This window comes from Coniophora puteana (genome assembly GCF_000271625.1).
Source record: "Coniophora puteana RWD-64-598 SS2 unplaced genomic scaffold CONPUscaffold_1, whole genome shotgun sequence".
NCBI lineage: Eukaryota > Fungi > Basidiomycota > Agaricomycetes > Boletales > Coniophoraceae > Coniophora > Coniophora puteana.
The window spans coordinates 1,064,518-1,082,824 of NW_006913053.1; the positions used below are offsets into that span (position 1 = coordinate 1,064,518).

Genomic DNA, 18,307 nt, shown 5'->3' on the forward strand with positions numbered 1-18,307 from the left:
CTTTACAATTTTACACCCGGTGACTAACCTAGTGCAAGACATCAGAATTTTGTTCAATGAGGGTTTGTCGGATTTTCTGAAATGCATGTATGGTCCTCTCGCTGTCGAGAGCAATCATAGCCTCTCCTCCGAAAATTTTGGCAAGCCACTTTGGTAAAGCATTGCGGGCTGCAGATGTTTCTTCCCAACTTGAATCATTCAGCTCGTCACGACTAGACACAATTTTGATGTTTTCTTTCCACCACTCCCGATATGTCCACATTTTGCCAACGCCGATCACAGACCCAACTACATTCTTTGGACTGTGCTCTGAGCCGAATGCATGTTGCACTTGTATTTCAACTTGCATTATCGCATTCCCCATTATACTGGGTATGTCTTCATCCTGCTTGGCACTGGCTTTGAGCTCCACAAGAAGGATGATCCGGCGGTGTGAAATCTTGGGAGACAAAGGATCACAGTGATCATTAAGATTGTAAATGAGTGCGGTGAAGTCCGGGACACGGGTGGACCGTTCTGTCAGGTACGCTATGTGATCATCGTCACCAAGCCCAATCATTTTTGCAGCTGGTAAAGCTCCCGGAGAACCCTCGCTGCTCTTCCGCTTGCCTTCATTGCTAATGGGGTCTTGATCAATGAAAGCACCCAATGCCATTGCCTTTCTTTCCTGCAAGTCCAGAGGAGGATTAGGAGAGGGGCTTTCTGGATGAGGGATCATAGGGAGGGGGTTTCTGGACCCAGGAGCATCTTGAGCCACCCAGTTGAGCAACAGTGGGTCCTCACTATTACTTGTACCAGCGTTCTGATCAGAAGCAGTGGATGGTGTCACTAAAAAATGGCGTTCTGCACGAGGGATTGCAGAGAGTCTGGGACCAACAGGAGAGTATTGATGTGGAACGCCGCTCCTACCCAAGAGCAATTGGTCCTCACTAAGAGCTGTAGAGGCGGTGTTCGGATCTGTTATATACGAAGAGGTAGTTGGTGTCACAGGAACACGTTTTATTCCCAGTTTTTGCTGATGCAGAGCATATCCTAGAGTAAAGGGTGCTGGTGATACAGTTCTGATCCTTGTATATTTTTTCACAGTATATTCAATAGGATAATTAGGGAAAAGGTCCTCGCTAGCAGGATCAAAGGTGATGACAAGCGACCACTGTGGATGAACATGGACCCGGATTAATATTGGGTAACGCCGCGCTCCAGTGCACGGCAAAGCCCGTTACCGCGGATCTTTTCAAACCGGCCAATGAATTAATGAGGTATAAGTATCAAATCATGGCGCTCAGGCTTTCTATGGCCATGCACTGTGGATGAGGCATATTCCCCATACAATGTTCACTAGCCACTTCGGTGGCGCGGCCACCAATAGAACACGTACATCATAGCAAAGAAGGCTGAATAAACTAAAATTTAAATACAAGGACCAAGATATTTAGTTAACCATACAGAATCTACTATCTTACACATACCTATGAACTAAAACCTAGACAGCTGTTGAGAACTGAAGACGCCACACGCGGGCATGAGATTTTGAATCAATATCAAAGCCGACTCTCCTGCATGCACGTTCAAAAGTTGACATGACAAAACGTCACTAAAATACACTCACTCAAGAACATTAATGAGTTGTGTAAAAGTCATCTGGGTGCGCAGGTCACCTTCTGAAGAATATTGACATCCGTTGAAGCTGCAAGCAAGAGACGGCTCGCCACATCAATGGCTTACGGGGTAGTGTTGCTACGCAGGGTGTTTGTGGATAAATAAAAGCATTGTCGCACAAAATGGCGCCGACCGGCACTCTCTCGATCCTTAAGTATGTCGCAAGATTACTCGATATGATACTAGTACTTTGAAGAAGGGATGCCCGGGGTCCGAGTCAGCTGCAGAGGCTGCAGTCCCGTTAACGAAAGCTAACATGGTGGTTGAGGACAGGAGATAGGAAAATGAAATTGTATGCCGCAGATGACATTCAGTAGTTCATTGCGAGTGCGAAGGCGCCACCGTAACAAGAGAAATGTCTTGGAAATGTCTCACAAAACAAGACCGGAGGCTGTACCATGTTAAGTCACATGACCTCGTTCAATATTTCAATCGACCAGCCATCTGTCGTGCCGTTAGCAAGCCCCTCTAACCCAGTTACCTCTAGCGGTAACGGGAATCTTGAGCCTGAAAGGTTCCGAAGGAGAAGGTCTGATATCGCAATTTGATATGGGAGATGCCAAGCACACTCTCGGGGGTCCCCTTGAGCAGCCGCAATTTCAATTGCAAGGCTTTCTCTTGGTTCATGGAGTGTTTGTAGTAGGTTCTGGAGGTCACTGGATGTCTGGTTCGACATGGCAGATATGAGACGTTATGCCGCACGATGGTATAGATTGTGATAGATTGGTCGATGGGAGCGTAATGTTGATTCGCGACCGTGGGTCGGAAAGTTCGACTGAGCTCGAAATGTTCGGAGTCAGCCAGTCCAAACGTTTCTAAGCGCTTAGCCATAAAGTCTGCAACAGACATCGACCTTTTCACTCTTATCATACTTGCCATGTCGCCACCTGTCCTGGATGATGCACCCATCTCCGTACCAAATGATACGCCAGTTTCTAACTCGACCAAAACAACAGTTTCTGTCTCGGATGATGCTCCCAGACTGGTGATGGAGAAACCCGTACGTGCTTGTTTCGCCTGAATGCTCAAAGTGACTGAAGCCCGCGTATTAGACTCCTATCAGAGTGCGAATGCCTGTCTGCCGCCCCGAAGATCTTTTCCACCTCAGCATTCCGGAACGCCTTCTCCCCATTACTGCCCTCTATGAACTTCACTACGGCGTCGCATTCTGTTTTTCCCATTTCGAGACGTTCGCCCGTGAAATCAACCCGGATATCCCAGACAGCAAGATGGACGCCTTGGTGTGCGGCATGATGTACCTCAGAAGGGTCACGAGGATCCTCAACCTGTACGTTGCGCTTGTCGAGGACCCGGGTCGTACAGTGCTTTCCAACGAGTTTGTCGACGCGGAAACGGGTGGCATTTGGATACTTTCTATCTGTGGTTCTGACAATCCCTGGGCAGAGGGGCAGCCATCACGCAAGGCTGTGAACGCACTAAGCAGGATTTTGGGCGAAGACTATCACTGGTGGGTTAGTAGGCAGCCTAGGAATCCGAAGTAGAACATCGTGGTGATTTCCCGATTGTACGAGTAGTAAAGAGCTATTTTCCCTTCCATTATGTGGTAAGCCGTGAACATCAATGTCAGCCCGTCAGTTCGAGGACAGTGTTGAAACCGGAAGTCCGGCAATCGCGCTGGTCTGGCTAGGTACGGCAGTCCGGCGGCAAGTCGCGAGGGGTTTTGGGGTCTTAGTCGAAATCAAAACCACGGTCGGCATAATAACTTGCCTAGTATATGAGGAGAGCTTCGGAATAGAAAGCTACGGGTTACTCACATATACTTTTGTCCCACCCATGCTCCTCATACTTCTGCAATGATCTCTGGCCTCTTCTCTTTCCTCGAGCGGTGGAAGCGATCAGATAAGGCCTCGAAGACCCTGCCACATGATAGGAATGTACTGGGTCCGGATAGACGTGGCCATGGATAGAAAGAGTTGGTGGACATGGGGCAAATAGGTTGACGGGGTGGAGGCTGTCGAGTTAGAAGTCCTTCAGTTGGATAATGCTGATATCTTTGCGAAAGTTGCGATAACATTCGATAAACTCGCGGTGATCTGCTCATATTCGAGCTGCTCAAACTGGGAATAATGCCGGGGGACACGGGGAATGGGAATGGGTTATAGATAAGATAAAGTACAGGAGGGCTAGGAAATCTGCGCGACGCGGCTAGATCACATGCAATTGACTTTGTTTGGGGACCCCGCAACCGCGCCGTACCCGCCGTACCTGCCGGACTGCGTCGCAGCTCGCGCAGCGCCAGACTTCCGGATTCAACGACTTTCTGGTCAGTTCACAGCAGTACGATTATCGACTCTTACCATCTTGTACATATTACTAGTAATGCTTATTGATTTCGCAGTATTTCGGTTTGCAACGCATCTTGTATTAATGCCACTGGGGCTTGTACGTTTCATCAGCTGTTATGCAGCGTTGCGAGCTACCAAGTTTTAGACTTCGGATTGGGTCCACTAATGTTTCTCGAGCTAGGCACTGCTCCTGGCCAGGTCCATGAGGCCCGCGCACCAGACCAGTCAATGCGTTTGTCAACCTCAAAATCGTGCGCATGGACAACAGTCAGCGCTCGAGCCAAGGCGAAGCGACCAAGCTGCAGTGGCTCATCTGCCCACGTACGTGCTTAGCCCAGAAATGACGATGATTGAAAGGTGACGCACAGTGAACGCTGCTCAGCGGCTGCCAGTTGGGCCTCAACACAAAAGACTCGAGATCTGGGGCATAGCGAAGGCTTTTCGAACAAATCGCGATACACACGACGGCTAAATACATGGCACATGGGCTGACGCTCACAGAAGCGCATGTTCCTAAAGAATACACATAGTTAACATGTGCGGGATATGCGCCTCGCAAAAAGTCTATAGGGTGTTTTCCAATCCCAAGAGAAACCTTAAAACCACTCAGCCTCAACGCGTCCCATCGAACTCTTGGGCTCGTTGCCCCACATCAGCGGGCCCTTGGTTGAAGCCAGCGTTACTGCATATCGTTGCTGAACCGGGTGTGGCCAGCCCAGTGAACTTGAAAGGGAATATTTTGGCGAAGAGGTACTTAGTAGCGTAGGAGTGAGTTTAGTATGCCGAATTGCACGGGCGCGAGGAAGAACTCGGCGGTGGTGTATCCGAGCCTGGCGAGTGCATCTACAAGGTGCGTGCGCGTTGCTGAGTCCTATATCACATTCAAATCCTTGTTCTCAGTACACGTTCGGACATGACAACGATAGACACATACATGGAATCTAGGAACATTCTCAATCAACAAATACCTCGGCTGCTTCCCTTCGTTGCACAGCACCGGAAACACATCATCGATGTCGTGAAGGGAACTTTGTGCCCGCGGGTCGAGCGCGCTTCGCGCGGTTCGGATTCGGATTCAGGACCGTGATCGACTGGCAGGAGGGCGAGCCATATGTCCACGCCGAGCGCGGCGAGTTCGCCGGCGGTGAGCCTAGAGATGTCGGTCTGGGCTTGTTAAGCTGTAAGTACGCGTACAACTGGAGGCGCATGTCGGTGAGTAAGAGATGGGAGCGGACGTACTCGGGAGACTATTGAGGGCCCATGGTTGGTGGTGTAGACTTGGCAGGCGGATTGGTCCCAGTCATATGCCTTTATGAGCTGCGCGTTGGGTATCCTGCTTCCTTTCAGAGCGATGTGAAGACCGCCTAGAGGTAGAAGAACGAGTATAGTCTTTGTGAGTTTGCCTTCAACTCTGGAGAACCCGAATGCTCACATATGCCACTGTAAAATTCGATACACTTCATCGCTGACTTGAGCGCATATTCCAGTCTTGTAGAGTTTAATTTATGCCCGATTATTACAAGGCATTGTGAGTTCGAGATGGCAAACACAAGGCTGTAGTGGCTCACTATATGCGTGGCCCAGGAGAGAGGGAACTGCGACTGCAAATGTGTCTGATTTGCTATTCAAGGTAAATAGCCCCTATACTGTCACGATTCAGATTAGTCCTCGCGTCACGATGTCGGAAAAAACCAAATGGGGTTTGAAATGGTTTCCTATTTAGATAGGTTTGCAATCCCCGTTGTAAAGCGACGCGAACATTGAAACTCCATTGGACGTGGCTGCTTTCCATCATAAGGATGTTCTCAATTGGTTCTCAATTCCAATTGGAATGTATTTTAATTCTTGATTCATTATGAGGCGATTTCAATACATTTCAATTATATGGCCATATTCCTGTGATTTTTCCGACAGACGCGTCGACGCGAACTTCTCTTCCTAACCTTTCTTAATCCACATCAGAGGCTTTGAACGTTTAACGTTTAGCAATGAACCACAGTACAGCTGGAATAACTACCACCATGCCTCCAGACACCTCCGAGTCAGCAGATGCTCCCAAACCAGTGATGGAGGAACTCGTAGGTGTATTCGTTTCGCCCAGATGCTCAATGCGACTGACAAGCCCGAGCATTAGACTCCCCTCAGATATCGCATCCCTGTATACCCTCCAGAGGATCTTTTTCACCTCGGCCTTCCGGAAGACCTACTCCCCATTACTGTCCGACATGAACTTCACTTTGGCGTCGCCTTCTCTCTTCCATGTTTCTTGGCGTTTGCCCGCAAAATCAGACCGAATCTTCCAGACAGGATGACAGCAGCTTTCGAGTTCGGCATCCGCTACCTCAGAAGAATCACGACGATACGCAACCTGTACCCCGTGCTTGTGCAGAATCCAGGCAGTTCAGTGCTTCCCGACGAGCTGGCCGACGAGGAAACGGGCGGTGTCTGGGTCTTTTCAATCTGTAGTTCTGACCGTCCCTGGGCGGAGGGGCAGCCAACGCGCAAGGCTGTACTCGCTCTAAGCCGATTTTTGGATGAAGACTATCACTGGTGGGTCAGTAGGCAGTCTAGGCCTCCGAAATAGAACGGTGCGGTTACGAGTACAGTACCATTCTTCCCCGCGCTACTATGTGGCGAGTTTTGAACATTTGAACATCGGTTGGTAGCCTTATTTTATTTTGCGACCTCTACAGCAATATGAATGTTTAATGTCAACTCTTCCCATCATGCACATACTAATATCAATGCTTCAACTGTCCCCCGAGCGTTCGTATACGTGTCCCAATTCGCGACACGTCTTATTTTAATGTTATTCGTCTTGTATGCACAATTGTGAACTACCCACTCCTAGGTTTAAGATCATATCCACTAACAGTCCTCGAACAATACCATAAACCACCCCTATACTAACGGCACTTGATTGTTCTCGCGTCACGCGTCACGACGCGTCGACGCAACGACGCGAACCTTTCCTTTCCTCACGTTCAATCACATCAGAGCCTTCGAACGCCCAGCATTTCCCTGAAGTATCACAACGGCCAAAAGATTTCAGCTACGATTATAACTGCCATGCCTCCGTCCACCTCTGATGAATCAGCAGTTGCTCCAAGAGATGCTCCCAGACGGGTGATGGAGAAACCCGTACGTGTTTATTTCGCCTGAATACCCAATGTGACTGAAGTCCGCGCATTAGACTCCTATCAGAATGCGAATCCCTGTATACCGCCCCGAAGATCTTTTCCGCCTCAGCCTGCCGAAACGCTTCCTCCCCGCTACTGCCATCTATGAACTTCACTACGGCGTCGCCTTCTCTCTTCCGCAGTTCCTAGCTTTCGTCCGTAGCATCAAACCGGATCTTCCAGACAGGAGGACGTCAGTCTTCGAGTTTGGAATGAGGTACCTCAGAAGGATCACAACAATACGCAACCTGTATCCTGTTCTAGTCAAGAATCCGGGCAGTTCAGTGATTCCCGACGAGCTGGTTGACGCGGAAACGGGTGGCATCTGGGTTTTTTCAATCTGTAGTTTTGACCATCCCTGGGCGGAAGGGCAGCCGTCACGCAAGGCTGTGGACGTGCTGAGCGGGATTGTAGGCGACGACTATCACTGGTGGCTCAGCAGGCAGCCTAAGCCTCCGAAATAGAACATGAGCTGTAGACGTTCGAACATTGGTTGTCAGCCCGATAGTTTGCAGCCTTTCGGCAATGTGGCTGTCAATTCTTGCCGCCATGCATATAATAACATTGCTTCTACTGTCCTCCGAACGTTCGCAGTATCTCAAACACGTCTTATAATAGTTCCGTTCATCTTGTAAAGCCCAACAGCCATCATGCAGCGTTGCCAGCTACCCATCATGATCAGCCGGCCCTACACACAGACGTCCCCACGGCTCAAAGTAATTATTCTCGCGTCGCGACGCGTCGACGCGTCAACCTTTCACGGTCAACCAGCATCAGAACCTTCGAACATTCAGCTTTTCTCCAAAGTACCACAATAACCCACGCATTTAGGCTACAATCATAATTGTCATGTCTTCATCCACCTCCGACGAGTCAACAGATGCTCCCCAACCGGTGATGGAGAAAAGCTTGGAGAAACTCGTAAGAACCGCACCCGCTCTCGCTTGATTGCTCAACGCGACTGACCTCCCATGAGACTCCTATCAGAATGCGAATTCCTGTATGTCGCCCCGAGGAGCTTTTCCACCTTGGCCTTCCGGAGCAGTTTCTCCCCCTTACTACCCGCTACGAACTTCACTATGGCGTCGCTTTCTCTTTTTCGCACTTTGTGGCGTTTGCCCGTGATATCAACCCGAATCTCCCAGACAGCAACATGGAAGCCTTGGTGTTCGGCATGAGGTACCTCAGAAGGGTTACGAGGATCCTCAATTTGTACGTTGCGCTCGTCAAGAATCCGGGCCGCTCAGCGCTACCCGACGAGCTGATCGACGCGAAAACGGGCGGCGTCTGGATCTTATCGATCTGTAGTTTCGACCATCCCTGGGCAGAGGGACGGCCGTCACGCAAGGCTGTGGAAGCACTAAGCAGGATTTTGGGTGAAGAATATCACTGGTGGGTTAGCAGGAACCCTAAATCCCCAGAGTAGGACGTTGCGGGGGTTTCCTGATTGTAAGAGTGCAGTACCATTCCTCCTTCCAAGTGGGCCATCCACCAACCTACACGCTCAGTTCGCGTATGGAGATGATTGAATATGCCTTGATGTGGCAGTGAACAGTATGTCTTTGTGCAGTGACTGCTAGTAGGGCCTTGACATAAAAGAGTGTAAAATGTAGTGACTCGCGATCTGAATGGAGAGGGAGGACAGTATATATATATACCTGGCAGTCCACTTATATTGAACAACATCATTGACGCAAAACCCGCATTTATTGTTTTTCAAGTTAATTCATCAGCCAGACTTATACACTAGGACGCCACCACGGTTCAAATTGATTGTTCTCATGTCGCGACGCGTCGACGCGTCGACCTTTCCTCACGGTCAACCACATCAGAGCCTTCGAACGTTCAGCATTTTTCCAACGTACCTCGATAACCTACACGTCTGAGCTACGACATAATTGTCATGTCTTCATCCACCTCCGACGAATCAGCAGATGCTCTACAACCGGTGATGGAGAAAATCGTAAGAACCGCACCCGCCCTCGCCTAATTGCTCAACGCGACTGACTACCCCGTGCATTAGACTCCTATCAGAATGCGAATGCCTGTCTGCCGCCCCGAAAATCTTTTCCACCTCGGCATTCCGGAACGCCTTCTCCCCATTACTGCCCGCTATGAACTTCACTACGGCGTCGCATTCTGTTTTTCGCATTTCGAGGCGTTCGCCCGTGACATCAACCCGCATATCCCAGACAGCAAGATGGAAGCCTTGGTGTTCGGCATGAGGTACCTCAGAAGGGTCACGAGGATCCTCAACCTGTACGTTGCGCTTGTGGAGGACCCGGGCCGTACAGTGCTTTCCAACGAGTTCGTCGACGCGGAAACGGGTGGCATCTGGATACTTTCTATCTGTGGTTCTGACAATCCCTGGGCAGAAGGGCAGCCGTCACGCAAGGCTGTGAACGCGCTAAGTAGGATTTTAGGCGAAGACTATCACTGGTGGGTCAGCAGGCAGCCTAGGACTCCGAGGTAGAACGTCGTGGTGGTTTCCCGATTGTACGAGTAAAGAACTATTTTCCCGTTCATTATGCGATAAGTCGTGAACATCAATGTTAGTCCGTCGGCTTGCAACAGCACAACTGTCAACGCTTGCCATCTTGCACATACTAGTGATGCTTGTTGATGTCCTCCGAACCTTCGCAGTTTCTCAATCTGCAACACCCGTCTTGCATTAATGCCATTGCATTTGGCGCATAACATGAGGGAATTTGGGGCAAATTGTAACACGACGGTTGTATACATGGGTAGCTCAAGCTAACAGAGGTGCACGCTCCTAGAAGATACATATAAAAGGATACGTGCGGGATATGCACCTCGCAACGAGTTTGCAAGAGCGCTTTCTAATTCCTAGAGAAACTCCAAAGCCACCAGTCAGCCTCAACGCGTCCCATCGAGCTCCTTGAACTCGTTGCCCCATGTCGGTGAGCCCCTGAGTTCATCGACGAACGCGTCGAACTTGGGCGACACCGTCGCATTGCTGATCTTGCTCAGCGCAACGACCGCGCGCAGCGTGCTGCGCTGCCGCTCCGACGCCCGCTCGAGGTCCTGCTTGACCGTGTCCTTGGTCACCGCCGCGCCCTTCATCGTCTTCTCGAGCTGCGGCGTCGCCTCGTCGAGCCGCTGCGAGACCGCGGTCGGCGCGACCTGCGCGAGCCGGAAGAGCATCATGTGGCAGATGACCTTGATCTCGTCCGAGTCGTCGTGCAGGCCCGCGAGCACGTAGCTCAGGAACGCGTGCAGGTCGAGCTTGTGTAGCGATGTGTCAAGCTATGCTTGCCGCGGTCAGAAACATGCATGTGCGAATGAAGTGCAGTGTCGAGGTACGCACCAGGGTATACATCGTCTCGTAGGCCGTCTTGCGCGCCTCGAGGCCATCGTCGACCTTGTGGCTCCAAGGACCCATCTGCACGGTGCGGATGAGGTCGGTGTTGACGACTGTTTCCTGGTACAAGCTGGGCAGGAGAGTTCCGAGATGGTCTGCGATCAGGTACGGCTTCGTCCTCGCTGCGGTGTTCAACGCCGAGAGCGCGAGACGACGGACGTTCTGCAAAAATGAAGATCAGTACAACACATCAAGGCCGCAGAAGAAACGGCTCACCAGATCCTCATCGAGCATCAATCCCAGGAAGTCCATGATCAGAGGTGCAAGGAGCTCGTCATACGACGTAGACGACTCCGCAAAAGTGTAGCGGATAGAAGAAACAACCGTCGCACGAGCAGCAGGGTTCTCGTCCTTGATGCGATCCTACATCCAACATCAGCGACTCCATACACTTCAGTACAGACGAGCCACTTACGTGAAGCTGAGGCAGATACCGCGACGGGTTCGTCGTCGTCAGCTTTCCAAGACACGCAGCAGCGACATTGCGCGTGCTCTCCTCCGAGTCCTCCGAGTTCTGGAACAGCGGGCCCCACGACTGCTCTGCGACCAACTCGAGCTGTCCGTGCGAGCAATGCGTGACGACCTCCTTGAGCGCGTGCAGCGAGAGGAGCCGCTTCTGGGCGTCGTTTTCCATGATCTTGATGATGGCGGGGAGGAACATGTGCAGGTTGCCAATCGCGATATTGCCTACGGAGTGTCAGTCATTAGGTGACAAACGGTGGTTTAGGTCTTTGGACATACCGGCGGCGAAGGCCGCAGCAGCGCGGACCTCCTCTTCCTCGGACGCGAAATGGTCGATGACATGGGTGAAGATGTCGTGCTGTGGCGACATGTCACTTTACCAGAGTTAGTCAATACACACATTCAAGAAGGCCACAGATCACTCACAAGATCCTACCAATCTCTCCGAGAATCAACAGACTCAGCACAACCGTCGACGACTTAGCCTTCGACGACTTCTTCACATGCTTCGCATACTCCGCAATCGCACCCGCCGCGACCGACTGAAAGCTCTTAACGACCTGCCCCACGCACTTGGCCACATTGTGCGGGCTGCGCTCCGCCTTGGACGCCGTCTTCTCGTACGAGATCACGAGGCTGGGTATGACGTGCGATGCGATCTGGCCATCGGCGGACACGAGCGCGCCGAGGAAGTTGAGCAGCGCGTCGAGCGCAGCGCCAGACAGGTTCGGCGAGTGCGCGATCTCGTAGATGGAGGAGAGCAGCTCGGACTCGACCTCGGGGTACGCCTGTGCGGGCGCGAGCTCGAGCAGCACGGCGACGATGGTCAGCGCGTGGCCGAGGAGGGATATGTCGGCGGTGGTGACGAAGCTCTTGACGAGCAGAATCAGGTTCGGCGAGAGATCCGCTGGGATCCCGTTCTGGTATCTGGAGCGCAGCGTTAGCTCGTTTGTCCGAGAAAAGAGTGCTTGCAATGAATTCACCTCTTGAGCAAAGTATCAAGCGCAGTGAACATCTCAGCCTTCCCGCTCCGCCCGCTCTTCTTGAGCAACCCCGAAATCCACTCAACGCGATCATTCGCCCACTGGTCGGTCATATCCACGTCCCTCGCCACTTTGATAACGACCTTGACAGAGCCACTCGTGTTCCCCGACGTACGGCAGATCGCCTGCCACTCCTTCCCGCCCTTGCCTGCGACAACATCCTTGGCGCACACCCACAGATCGGCGATGCACTCCTCCGCCGAAGCGCGAACCTCCGCGTCCGTGTCGTGGTTACTGAGGCGCTGCAGGGCCTCGTCGTACACCGAGCCTGCCCAATCATCGTTTTTAACGGGCTTGCACGCGTTCAGAAGGGCAGAGAATACACGGAACGCCTCCGAAGACACACGGGGGTGCTTCTCCTTCAGCGACTTGAGCAGCACAGGCGTTATGGTGGGGAGGGAACCCGCAAATGACGACTGCGCGTGCGTCGAGAACAGGAGCGCGAGGAAGGAGAGACAGGTGAGATGCACAGCCGAAGTAGACGTGAGCGGCGACTGCGACAGCACGCCGCGGGACGTCAGCAGCACCTGGTCCATTTGGCTGACCAGCGAGCCAGGGAGGACATCGAGCAGCGAGTGCAGGAGGTTGAAGCCGCCCTGGAATGCAGCGGGCGTCGTCTTCGACGACTTGATCTGGTTCAACAGCGCCTTGGCAAGAGGCTGCACCTGTCCCTTCAGCAGGCTGTACGGCGTCTCCTCCACGTCCATTCGCTCCTCCGAGTCACGTTTTCGTTTGCCACGAGGAGCGACATCGGCGTCCTTCACCTGCGGTGCCCGCCCGTACACACCGGTCTGTGTCAGAAGGCTCACATACGTCGACCAGATCTCCAGGCGGACGGTCTCCTCACGATCACCGAACCGGGAGATCAGGACTGGGGATACCTCCTTGTAGAGAGTCACCAGGAGCTCGGGTCTGGTCACGACTACTGCTGCGAGCAGCTTCGTTGCTGAGCGACGGATCTTGTAGGACGTGTCCTCATCGTCGGAGTACCTGTCAAATGCTCAGTTGGCTTAGCGTACATCCATGGCAAGGGACATACTCGTCAAGCTCCGCGTCATCCTCATCATCCTCATCTGCCTCGCCCATTTCAGCGTCCTCGTCCTCGTCATCGGCGTAGTTCTTCAACCGTTGAGTGGCCTGTCTAGGAGACATTCTGAAGCAAGGGCTTACCGGATCATACTTGGTGTACTGGTTGCCGACTTGAATGATAGGGCTAAGGAATGGAGTGACTTCAGCCGGAGATCGAAGAACGACAGTCTCCAGAGTCTGTATATGCGTCAATATCCTGAGGAGCAAGTTCCTCACAAAAAGTCGAGAACGAACCTGAAGACATCCTTCTCTCAGTTCGTCGTCATCTCGTTGCACGGCTTTCAGAAGACTGGGGATGACCTCCCCAAGGACGGGCGACAGGTGATGCGACGACGTCCGTAGGATAGCGGAGATCAGCTGTACGGTCGTGCGTTGTCTGTCGACATTCGCGTTCGGTGCGAGGAAAGGTACGATGTTGGTCGACAGGAGGACGTCGAACTGTTCTCGCGGCGCGTAGGGGATGAACTGCGACAGGGTGAGGATCGCGCGTTTGCGGACTGCGGGGCGCGGGTGCGACAGGATGGGGGCGATCGTTGGGAGCGGTTGCGGCTGCACGTTTGGGCTTGAAAGGTGCGTAGGGAAGCGGGTGATAAGAATGGAGAGGGTGGCCAAGGTCTCTAGGATCGTCTCTGGAGGAGTCTCAGCCTGGATCTCCGTGAGTTATGGACGTAACAACAGCGGTGAGAAACATACGTTAGAGACTTGGACCAGAAGTTTGGGAGCCAATTTCGCGCAAGCTTTCTGCGCGACCTTGCCATCCGGCGGTAGTTCAGCGGTGATGGTTTTGAGTGCTGAGGGTAAACAGGTAAGTGGCGGTCGTAAAAGGAGCTCAAAGACATACCAAGACCAGAGATATCCCGCAACTCCTCGTCCTTCCCCACTGAAAAGTTGATAAGGCTATCCACCACCAAATCCATTTGTGATTCGCGGATGATCTTAATAAGCTGCCCGAGACTTGACGCGTCGAGCGTGAGCAGGTGGAACGCGTCACCACTGAGCAGTCCGCTGATCCACATACCATTTCACCGCCTGGTTCTTCACTTCGGAGATCTTGTCTTCGACGAGCGACAGGACCTGCTTGATGACCTTGGTCTCGGTGGACTCGTCGCCAGTAAACGTGCTGGGATCTTGCTTGATTTCGGTCATCAAGTCGTTGAGCCCCATAAATCTTCGCATTACACGCGATCAGCGCTAACTTTGTGCATAAAACGCGCTGCGGGCGTTACCTGAAGTCCTGGTCCGGAGACTGCATCTGTAGCAAGCGGGTGGCACCTCAGCTTTATGATCAGCACGATTCAGATGCGATCGCGACGGACCTTCTCCACCAGACTGTTCATTAGGTATGTCTTCGTCATCTTGGATGGTCGTGAGGGCGTCCGTCTGGGTCTCAGGTGGGTGGAATGGGGAGTGGATGGGGACGACAGACAAGAGACAGGAGGCCGCGCCGTCACTTTCTGGCGCGCGTGACATGGAAATAGGCGCCGACAATGGTGGCGCGTCTCGCTTGGCGTCTCGCTTGCTTCCGCCGTTTAGATAGGCTAAATATCTGTGCAGGTCTAAGAAACATTTCACTCTCGTAAAAAGTAGTACAGCGCCAAAAGCATGAAATTGACTGTGGTTGAATCGTATTTTACAATTGTATGATGGTGGGGTATAAAAACAAAAGACTACAGTCAAAGAGTGAAATCCAGAAATAGAGAACAAAGAGAATGTTCTGCCCCGCAGAACGTTGCCCAAACACAGCACGAGCAAACTTAAAGCCACCCTGCCTCGGCAAGGAGCTTGCGCACGCCCGGAGTATCCGCTTTGATGTCCCCGTTAAACGGACAGAACTCATTGCGGATCCGGGGGCCCTTCAGCGTGTATATGACAGGATAGAACAGACCTTCGCTTCCCTTTGAGATTTAAAATTAATGATGTCAGCTCAAGCTGAGACAGCTGTTGGGAGATACGTGGACCCACCAAGTCAGAAAGTCCGCGTTTGGGCTGGCCGCAGACATAGCCAAGACACCAGGTTCCGTCCCGGGCACGGATCCATACGTGCTCGTTCATCTATTATAGTGTGATCGTGCAGGTCATCACTGAGTCAGCATATTTGCTGTGGAAACACAGCTATTTCGTTCCACAAACCTTGAATCTGTATGCCCAGGTCTCATCAAGATCTTCGGGCTCGTTGTCTACATATTCTTCTTCGTCTAAAGGAGACCGCCATTTGTTGGGGTCGACTGGGAGGAGAATATGGTGTAGTGGCGCTGTTATAGAAAAGCCACCGTTCGGGAGCTTATAGGAGGTGCGGCACCACGATTGAGCTTGTATCATTTTTCAGAGTTTTCAGAGAGCTCAGGGACGGTTAGTAATGGAGGCTAGGAGAAGGTTCCCGAGTCCTGAGAGTTTGGTACTAGCAGATGATGGAAGAAAGGAAGTAAGACAACAGTGAGAAGCACAGCAACGGAGCACAAGGTCGGCTCTTTATAATGCAGAGGTGGCGCCCAGGTGGAATTGAAGTGAAGTACAAAAGGGGAATCAAGTGTTGTTGTCCAAAACAATAAGATCCACGTGGGATGACTCGTAGCGAATGAAAGAGAAGGTTAGGGAACAAGGGCACTGGGCGCCAATGGGGGTTCGGAGGGCGCCTAGACACGGACGCCGCCAGCGCTTGGATCCCAGGCGTGGTACTCCACAAACCTGGTGATCCTGGCCAAGCGCCAAACTTTGAAGTTTGAATACTGGATAGCCATTGGACACGAACAGGTTTTGTGGGAGTCTGGAGACAACAAGCTGGTTCAAACCGACTTCCAGTCTCAAGTCTTGGAGTCAGTACTTTGAGGGTTATTGCTACCATCTCAATCCATACAGATGAAGTGACCATAGCAAGTTTCGAGTCCACCCAGGTACAGCGAGAGAGAACAGAAAGCCACAACAAGCAAACCAAAAGCAAGCACACGAATGGAGAACGTTGAAATGAATAGGGGCTTCGCATATAACAAGCACAAACAACCGCGCAACATTTCCTTTTTGAAATAATTTTGCACACTCGCGACTCGATCCACGAAATTCTGAAAGTGACAAGTCGGACATGGTCAAAACACTCCCGGGCCCATCGCGCCTCTCGCAGACGCTCCTCAGGCTCAAGGCCGCCCCGCGTCTGGAGCTCTTGGGCCTCAAGAGGCTGCGCGTCTCGTTCGGCGCCAAGGAGGCGAATCCGGGTACGAGGTGAGCGCGTCCGCTAGTCCTTTGGCGTGGCACGGCGCGTATATGCGGGTGGAGCTGACTTTGACTTTGGTTTTGACTCTGGTTTTGACCTTGGCCTCGGCTGGACAGACATTTCTTGAAGGAGGAGCTGCCGCGGATACGGTTCGCGAATCCTGCGCTGGAGATAGAGGTCGACCAGCACAAGGACGCGAGGCCGCAGCCTTCGTTGACTGTTGAGCAAGGTCAGTGGTCGTTGTGTCCGGCCCCATTTTTACGCTCACATAACATTTTGTCTTTGCGTCTGCTTGCTTTGATAGAAAACGGGAGTACGACTGTGATCGCCATGGAGAAGAAGTGGTCGAGCGTCATCGTGAAGGAGCTTATGGACTTGGCGGGTGGCGACGCTTGGGCGCAGCACAAGGCAGCGGCCACTGCTGCTGGCCAGCCTATTCTGCCTGGCGAGGAGGAGCGGCAGAAGGCGCTCGAGACCGTCAAGCTGCAGCGTGCTACTCGAGCCGCACAGCCAAAAGTACCAGAACGTCCTCGGACTGGTGCTGCCGCTATGCTTCCATAACCCATCTGTCTGCATATTTTTCACGCTATCACTACCCTTGCATAATTTAGACCTGCTTTGCGCTCATGAATAGCCGGCCCACCAAGACCAAGAATGAAGATAATTATTGCTGGCACTTTAAGTTACATAAAAGCAATGTTATAATGCATCATGTTGCAAACCACCCAGAGACCAGAATGATTACCCCTAAACCAAACACGACACTTGCCAGGTCGTCGAGGAACGCCCCACCGAGCGAAATGTAGCGCAGACCATTCGTTATTAGTGAAGGGAAGGGAGGCGGAAGGTAAGCCATGGCCAGGCTGAGCAACATAGGAGGCTGGAACCGATTCTGTTCAGAGCGTTAGTGCGTGCTCGCCTCGCGGAGAGTGCGGGAGCACTTACTGTACCCAGCATTATGCGTGTCGAGTGCAGGATGATTTGGATAGTCACGAATGCCCATAAGAACGGCTAGGGGGGTATATGAGCCACCAAATGTCGCTTTAGAAAACGCCAGATAACTCACAACAAACTGCACTCCCCACCCCTCGCCCGGCGCCTTCCACGCGAGATCTGCCCACCGCTTCCACACAGTAGAATCCACCACATCGCCCGCGCTCTCCGCGAACGCCCTCGGCTCCCGCCACAAGGCAAAGTACGCAAGCAAAAGCCACGCGCTGAACACGTGCAGAAGCGGGAGCATCTTCTGCAGCAGCGTAGGCTCCTTTTGCGGCTGCATCTGCATCGGCGGCTGCATGAACGGTGACTGCTGCTGCATCTTGCCCGCGGCGCTCGGATCCATCTGCGCGAGCTGCGCCATCATAGCAGCGAGCGGGTCGCCCGGCACGTCTTGTTGAGGGGGGAGACTGCCAGCGCGCGAGCCGCCGCTGGAGAACCCGGAGCCTGCGATTTGAGGGGGTGTGCCGGTGGAAGGCGCTTGTTGCCCCCCGAGGCCGGCGCCCATGAGCGCATGGAAGAACTGGCGTTGCTGCTCTTCGGACCATACGGACGGGTCGGGTGCGGGCATCCCGGATGCAGTGGAGGAGGGCGAGTTTTCGAATGCGAACGGGGCGGGCGCGGGGCTTATGCGCGGTTCGGTGGCGGGGGCGGGCGGTTTGGGAGGCGGCATGGGGCTGTCCTCGCCGACGAAGCTGCTCAGGTTCGCTGCGGCGCCTCTTGGGGGTGTTTCTGGCGTATTGTGTTAGTTGAGGGGATGTAACACTAGGACGTGCAGAAATTGCTAGGCGTACCATCGCGCACAAAGGTGGGTGCATCGTCGCCGCGGGCCGACGTGGTCAGTTTTGCGAGTCGGTCGTTTCCCCTAGCGAGAATGGCTTTTCTCCGTGCCTCTGCGCGTGCAGCTGCCATGAGTCGTAAAAGCAAAGAGAAAGAGGTCGTGAAGAAAGTTGGGTGGGTGTATGTAACCGGACGCGTGTAAGCCA

The 18,307-nt window shown here is 52.8% G+C and overlaps 9 protein-coding genes across 9 annotated transcripts; 5 read left to right on the forward strand and 4 right to left on the reverse strand.

Moving 5' to 3' along the window:
* Positions 1-2,536: 2,536 nt before the first annotated feature.
* CONPUDRAFT_161034 (uncharacterized protein) lies at positions 2,537-3,247 on the forward strand (the record flags this gene model as incomplete). Its single annotated transcript, XM_007764930.1, has 2 exons — positions 2,537-2,659; positions 2,712-3,247. 2 exons carry the CDS (start codon positions 2,537-2,539, stop codon positions 3,159-3,161), a joined length of 573 nt encoding a protein of 190 aa, XP_007763120.1. The 3' UTR covers positions 3,162-3,247.
* A 1,472-nt stretch (positions 3,248-4,719) lies between these two features.
* CONPUDRAFT_148330 (uncharacterized protein) lies at positions 4,720-5,428 on the reverse strand (the record flags this gene model as incomplete). The annotated part of the gene is made up of 5 exons (XM_007764931.1): positions 4,720-4,836; positions 4,900-4,906; positions 4,963-5,129; positions 5,205-5,329; positions 5,398-5,428. 5 exons carry the CDS (start codon positions 5,426-5,428, stop codon positions 4,720-4,722), a joined length of 447 nt encoding a protein of 148 aa, XP_007763121.1.
* Positions 5,429-5,986: 558 nt separating this feature from the next.
* CONPUDRAFT_161036 (uncharacterized protein) lies at positions 5,987-7,755 on the forward strand (the record flags this gene model as incomplete). The annotated part of the gene is made up of 4 exons (XM_007764932.1): positions 5,987-6,043; positions 6,100-6,519; positions 6,963-7,106; positions 7,159-7,755. The coding sequence occupies 4 exons, from the start codon at positions 5,987-5,989 to the stop codon at positions 7,606-7,608; spliced, it is 1,071 nt and encodes a 356-aa protein (XP_007763122.1). The 3' UTR covers positions 7,609-7,755.
* Positions 7,756-7,993: 238 nt separating this feature from the next.
* Positions 7,994-8,570, forward strand: CONPUDRAFT_148332 (uncharacterized protein; the record flags this gene model as incomplete). Its single annotated transcript, XM_007764933.1, has 2 exons — positions 7,994-8,065; positions 8,121-8,570. The coding sequence occupies 2 exons, from the start codon at positions 7,994-7,996 to the stop codon at positions 8,568-8,570; spliced, it is 522 nt and encodes a 173-aa protein (XP_007763123.1).
* A 477-nt stretch (positions 8,571-9,047) lies between these two features.
* CONPUDRAFT_148333 (uncharacterized protein) lies at positions 9,048-9,617 on the forward strand (the record flags this gene model as incomplete). Its single annotated transcript, XM_007764934.1, has 2 exons — positions 9,048-9,107; positions 9,168-9,617. 2 exons carry the CDS (start codon positions 9,048-9,050, stop codon positions 9,615-9,617), a joined length of 510 nt encoding a protein of 169 aa, XP_007763124.1.
* A 219-nt stretch (positions 9,618-9,836) lies between these two features.
* CONPUDRAFT_114371 (TIP120-domain-containing protein) lies at positions 9,837-14,553 on the reverse strand. Its single transcript, XM_007764935.1, has 15 exons — positions 14,437-14,553; positions 14,347-14,372; positions 14,139-14,288; positions 13,962-14,074; positions 13,814-13,911; positions 13,355-13,765; positions 13,202-13,297; positions 13,071-13,150; positions 11,972-13,021; positions 11,415-11,915; positions 11,268-11,362; positions 10,942-11,213; positions 10,743-10,889; positions 10,473-10,688; positions 9,837-10,411 (listed from the first exon to the last, which is right to left on the reverse strand). The coding sequence occupies exons 1-15, from the start codon at positions 14,473-14,475 to the stop codon at positions 10,022-10,024; spliced, it is 3,684 nt and encodes a 1,227-aa protein (XP_007763125.1). The 5' UTR covers positions 14,476-14,553; the 3' UTR covers positions 9,837-10,021.
* Positions 14,554-14,737: 184 nt separating this feature from the next.
* On the reverse strand, positions 14,738-15,537 carry CONPUDRAFT_133734 (uncharacterized protein). The gene is made up of 3 exons (XM_007764936.1): positions 15,251-15,537; positions 15,083-15,172; positions 14,738-15,015 (listed from the first exon to the last, which is right to left on the reverse strand). The coding sequence occupies exons 1-3, from the start codon at positions 15,437-15,439 to the stop codon at positions 14,875-14,877; spliced, it is 420 nt and encodes a 139-aa protein (XP_007763126.1). The 5' UTR covers positions 15,440-15,537; the 3' UTR covers positions 14,738-14,874.
* Positions 15,538-16,169: 632 nt separating this feature from the next.
* On the forward strand, positions 16,170-17,000 carry CONPUDRAFT_114374 (uncharacterized protein). The gene is made up of 3 exons (XM_007764937.1): positions 16,170-16,333; positions 16,442-16,554; positions 16,630-17,000. The coding sequence occupies exons 1-3, from the start codon at positions 16,197-16,199 to the stop codon at positions 16,884-16,886; spliced, it is 507 nt and encodes a 168-aa protein (XP_007763127.1). The 5' UTR covers positions 16,170-16,196; the 3' UTR covers positions 16,887-17,000.
* Positions 17,001-17,034: 34 nt separating this feature from the next.
* Positions 17,035-18,233, reverse strand: CONPUDRAFT_148337 (uncharacterized protein; the record flags this gene model as incomplete). The annotated part of the gene is made up of 4 exons (XM_007764938.1): positions 17,035-17,217; positions 17,271-17,336; positions 17,392-18,053; positions 18,116-18,233. 4 exons carry the CDS (start codon positions 18,231-18,233, stop codon positions 17,035-17,037), a joined length of 1,029 nt encoding a protein of 342 aa, XP_007763128.1.
* Positions 18,234-18,307: the final 74 nt, after the last annotated feature.

Excerpts from the sequence above, each read along its gene's own strand:
- CONPUDRAFT_114371 (XM_007764935.1), bottom strand. The coding sequence starts at position 14,475 with ATGACGAAGACATACCTAATGAACAGTCTGGTGGAGAAG. Across the intron at positions 13,766-13,813 it reads TTCTGGTCCAAGTCTCTAAC|GCTGAGACTCCTCCAGAGAC; the intron begins GTATGTTTCTCA and ends ACGGAGATCCAG. Across the intron at positions 13,151-13,201 it reads AGTACACCAAGTATGATCCG|AACTACGCCGATGACGAGGA; the intron begins GTAAGCCCTTGC and ends CAACGGTTGAAG.
- CONPUDRAFT_133734 (XM_007764936.1), bottom strand. The coding sequence starts at position 15,439 with ATGATACAAGCTCAATCGTGGTGCCGCACCTCCTATAAGCTCCCGAAC. Across the intron at positions 15,173-15,250 it reads CCTGGGCATACAGATTCAAG|ATGAACGAGCACGTATGGAT; the intron begins GTTTGTGGAACG and ends ACACTATAATAG. Across the intron at positions 15,016-15,082 it reads AACGCGGACTTTCTGACTTG|GGAAGCGAAGGTCTGTTCTA; the intron begins GTGGGTCCACGT and ends TAAATCTCAAAG.
- CONPUDRAFT_114374 (XM_007764937.1), top strand. The coding sequence starts at position 16,197 with ATGGTCAAAACACTCCCGGGCCCATCGCGCCTCTCGCAGACGCTCCTC. Across the intron at positions 16,334-16,441 it reads GAGGCGAATCCGGGTACGAG|ACATTTCTTGAAGGAGGAGC; the intron begins GTGAGCGCGTCC and ends TCGGCTGGACAG. Across the intron at positions 16,555-16,629 it reads TTCGTTGACTGTTGAGCAAG|AAAACGGGAGTACGACTGTG; the intron begins GTCAGTGGTCGT and ends TTGCTTTGATAG.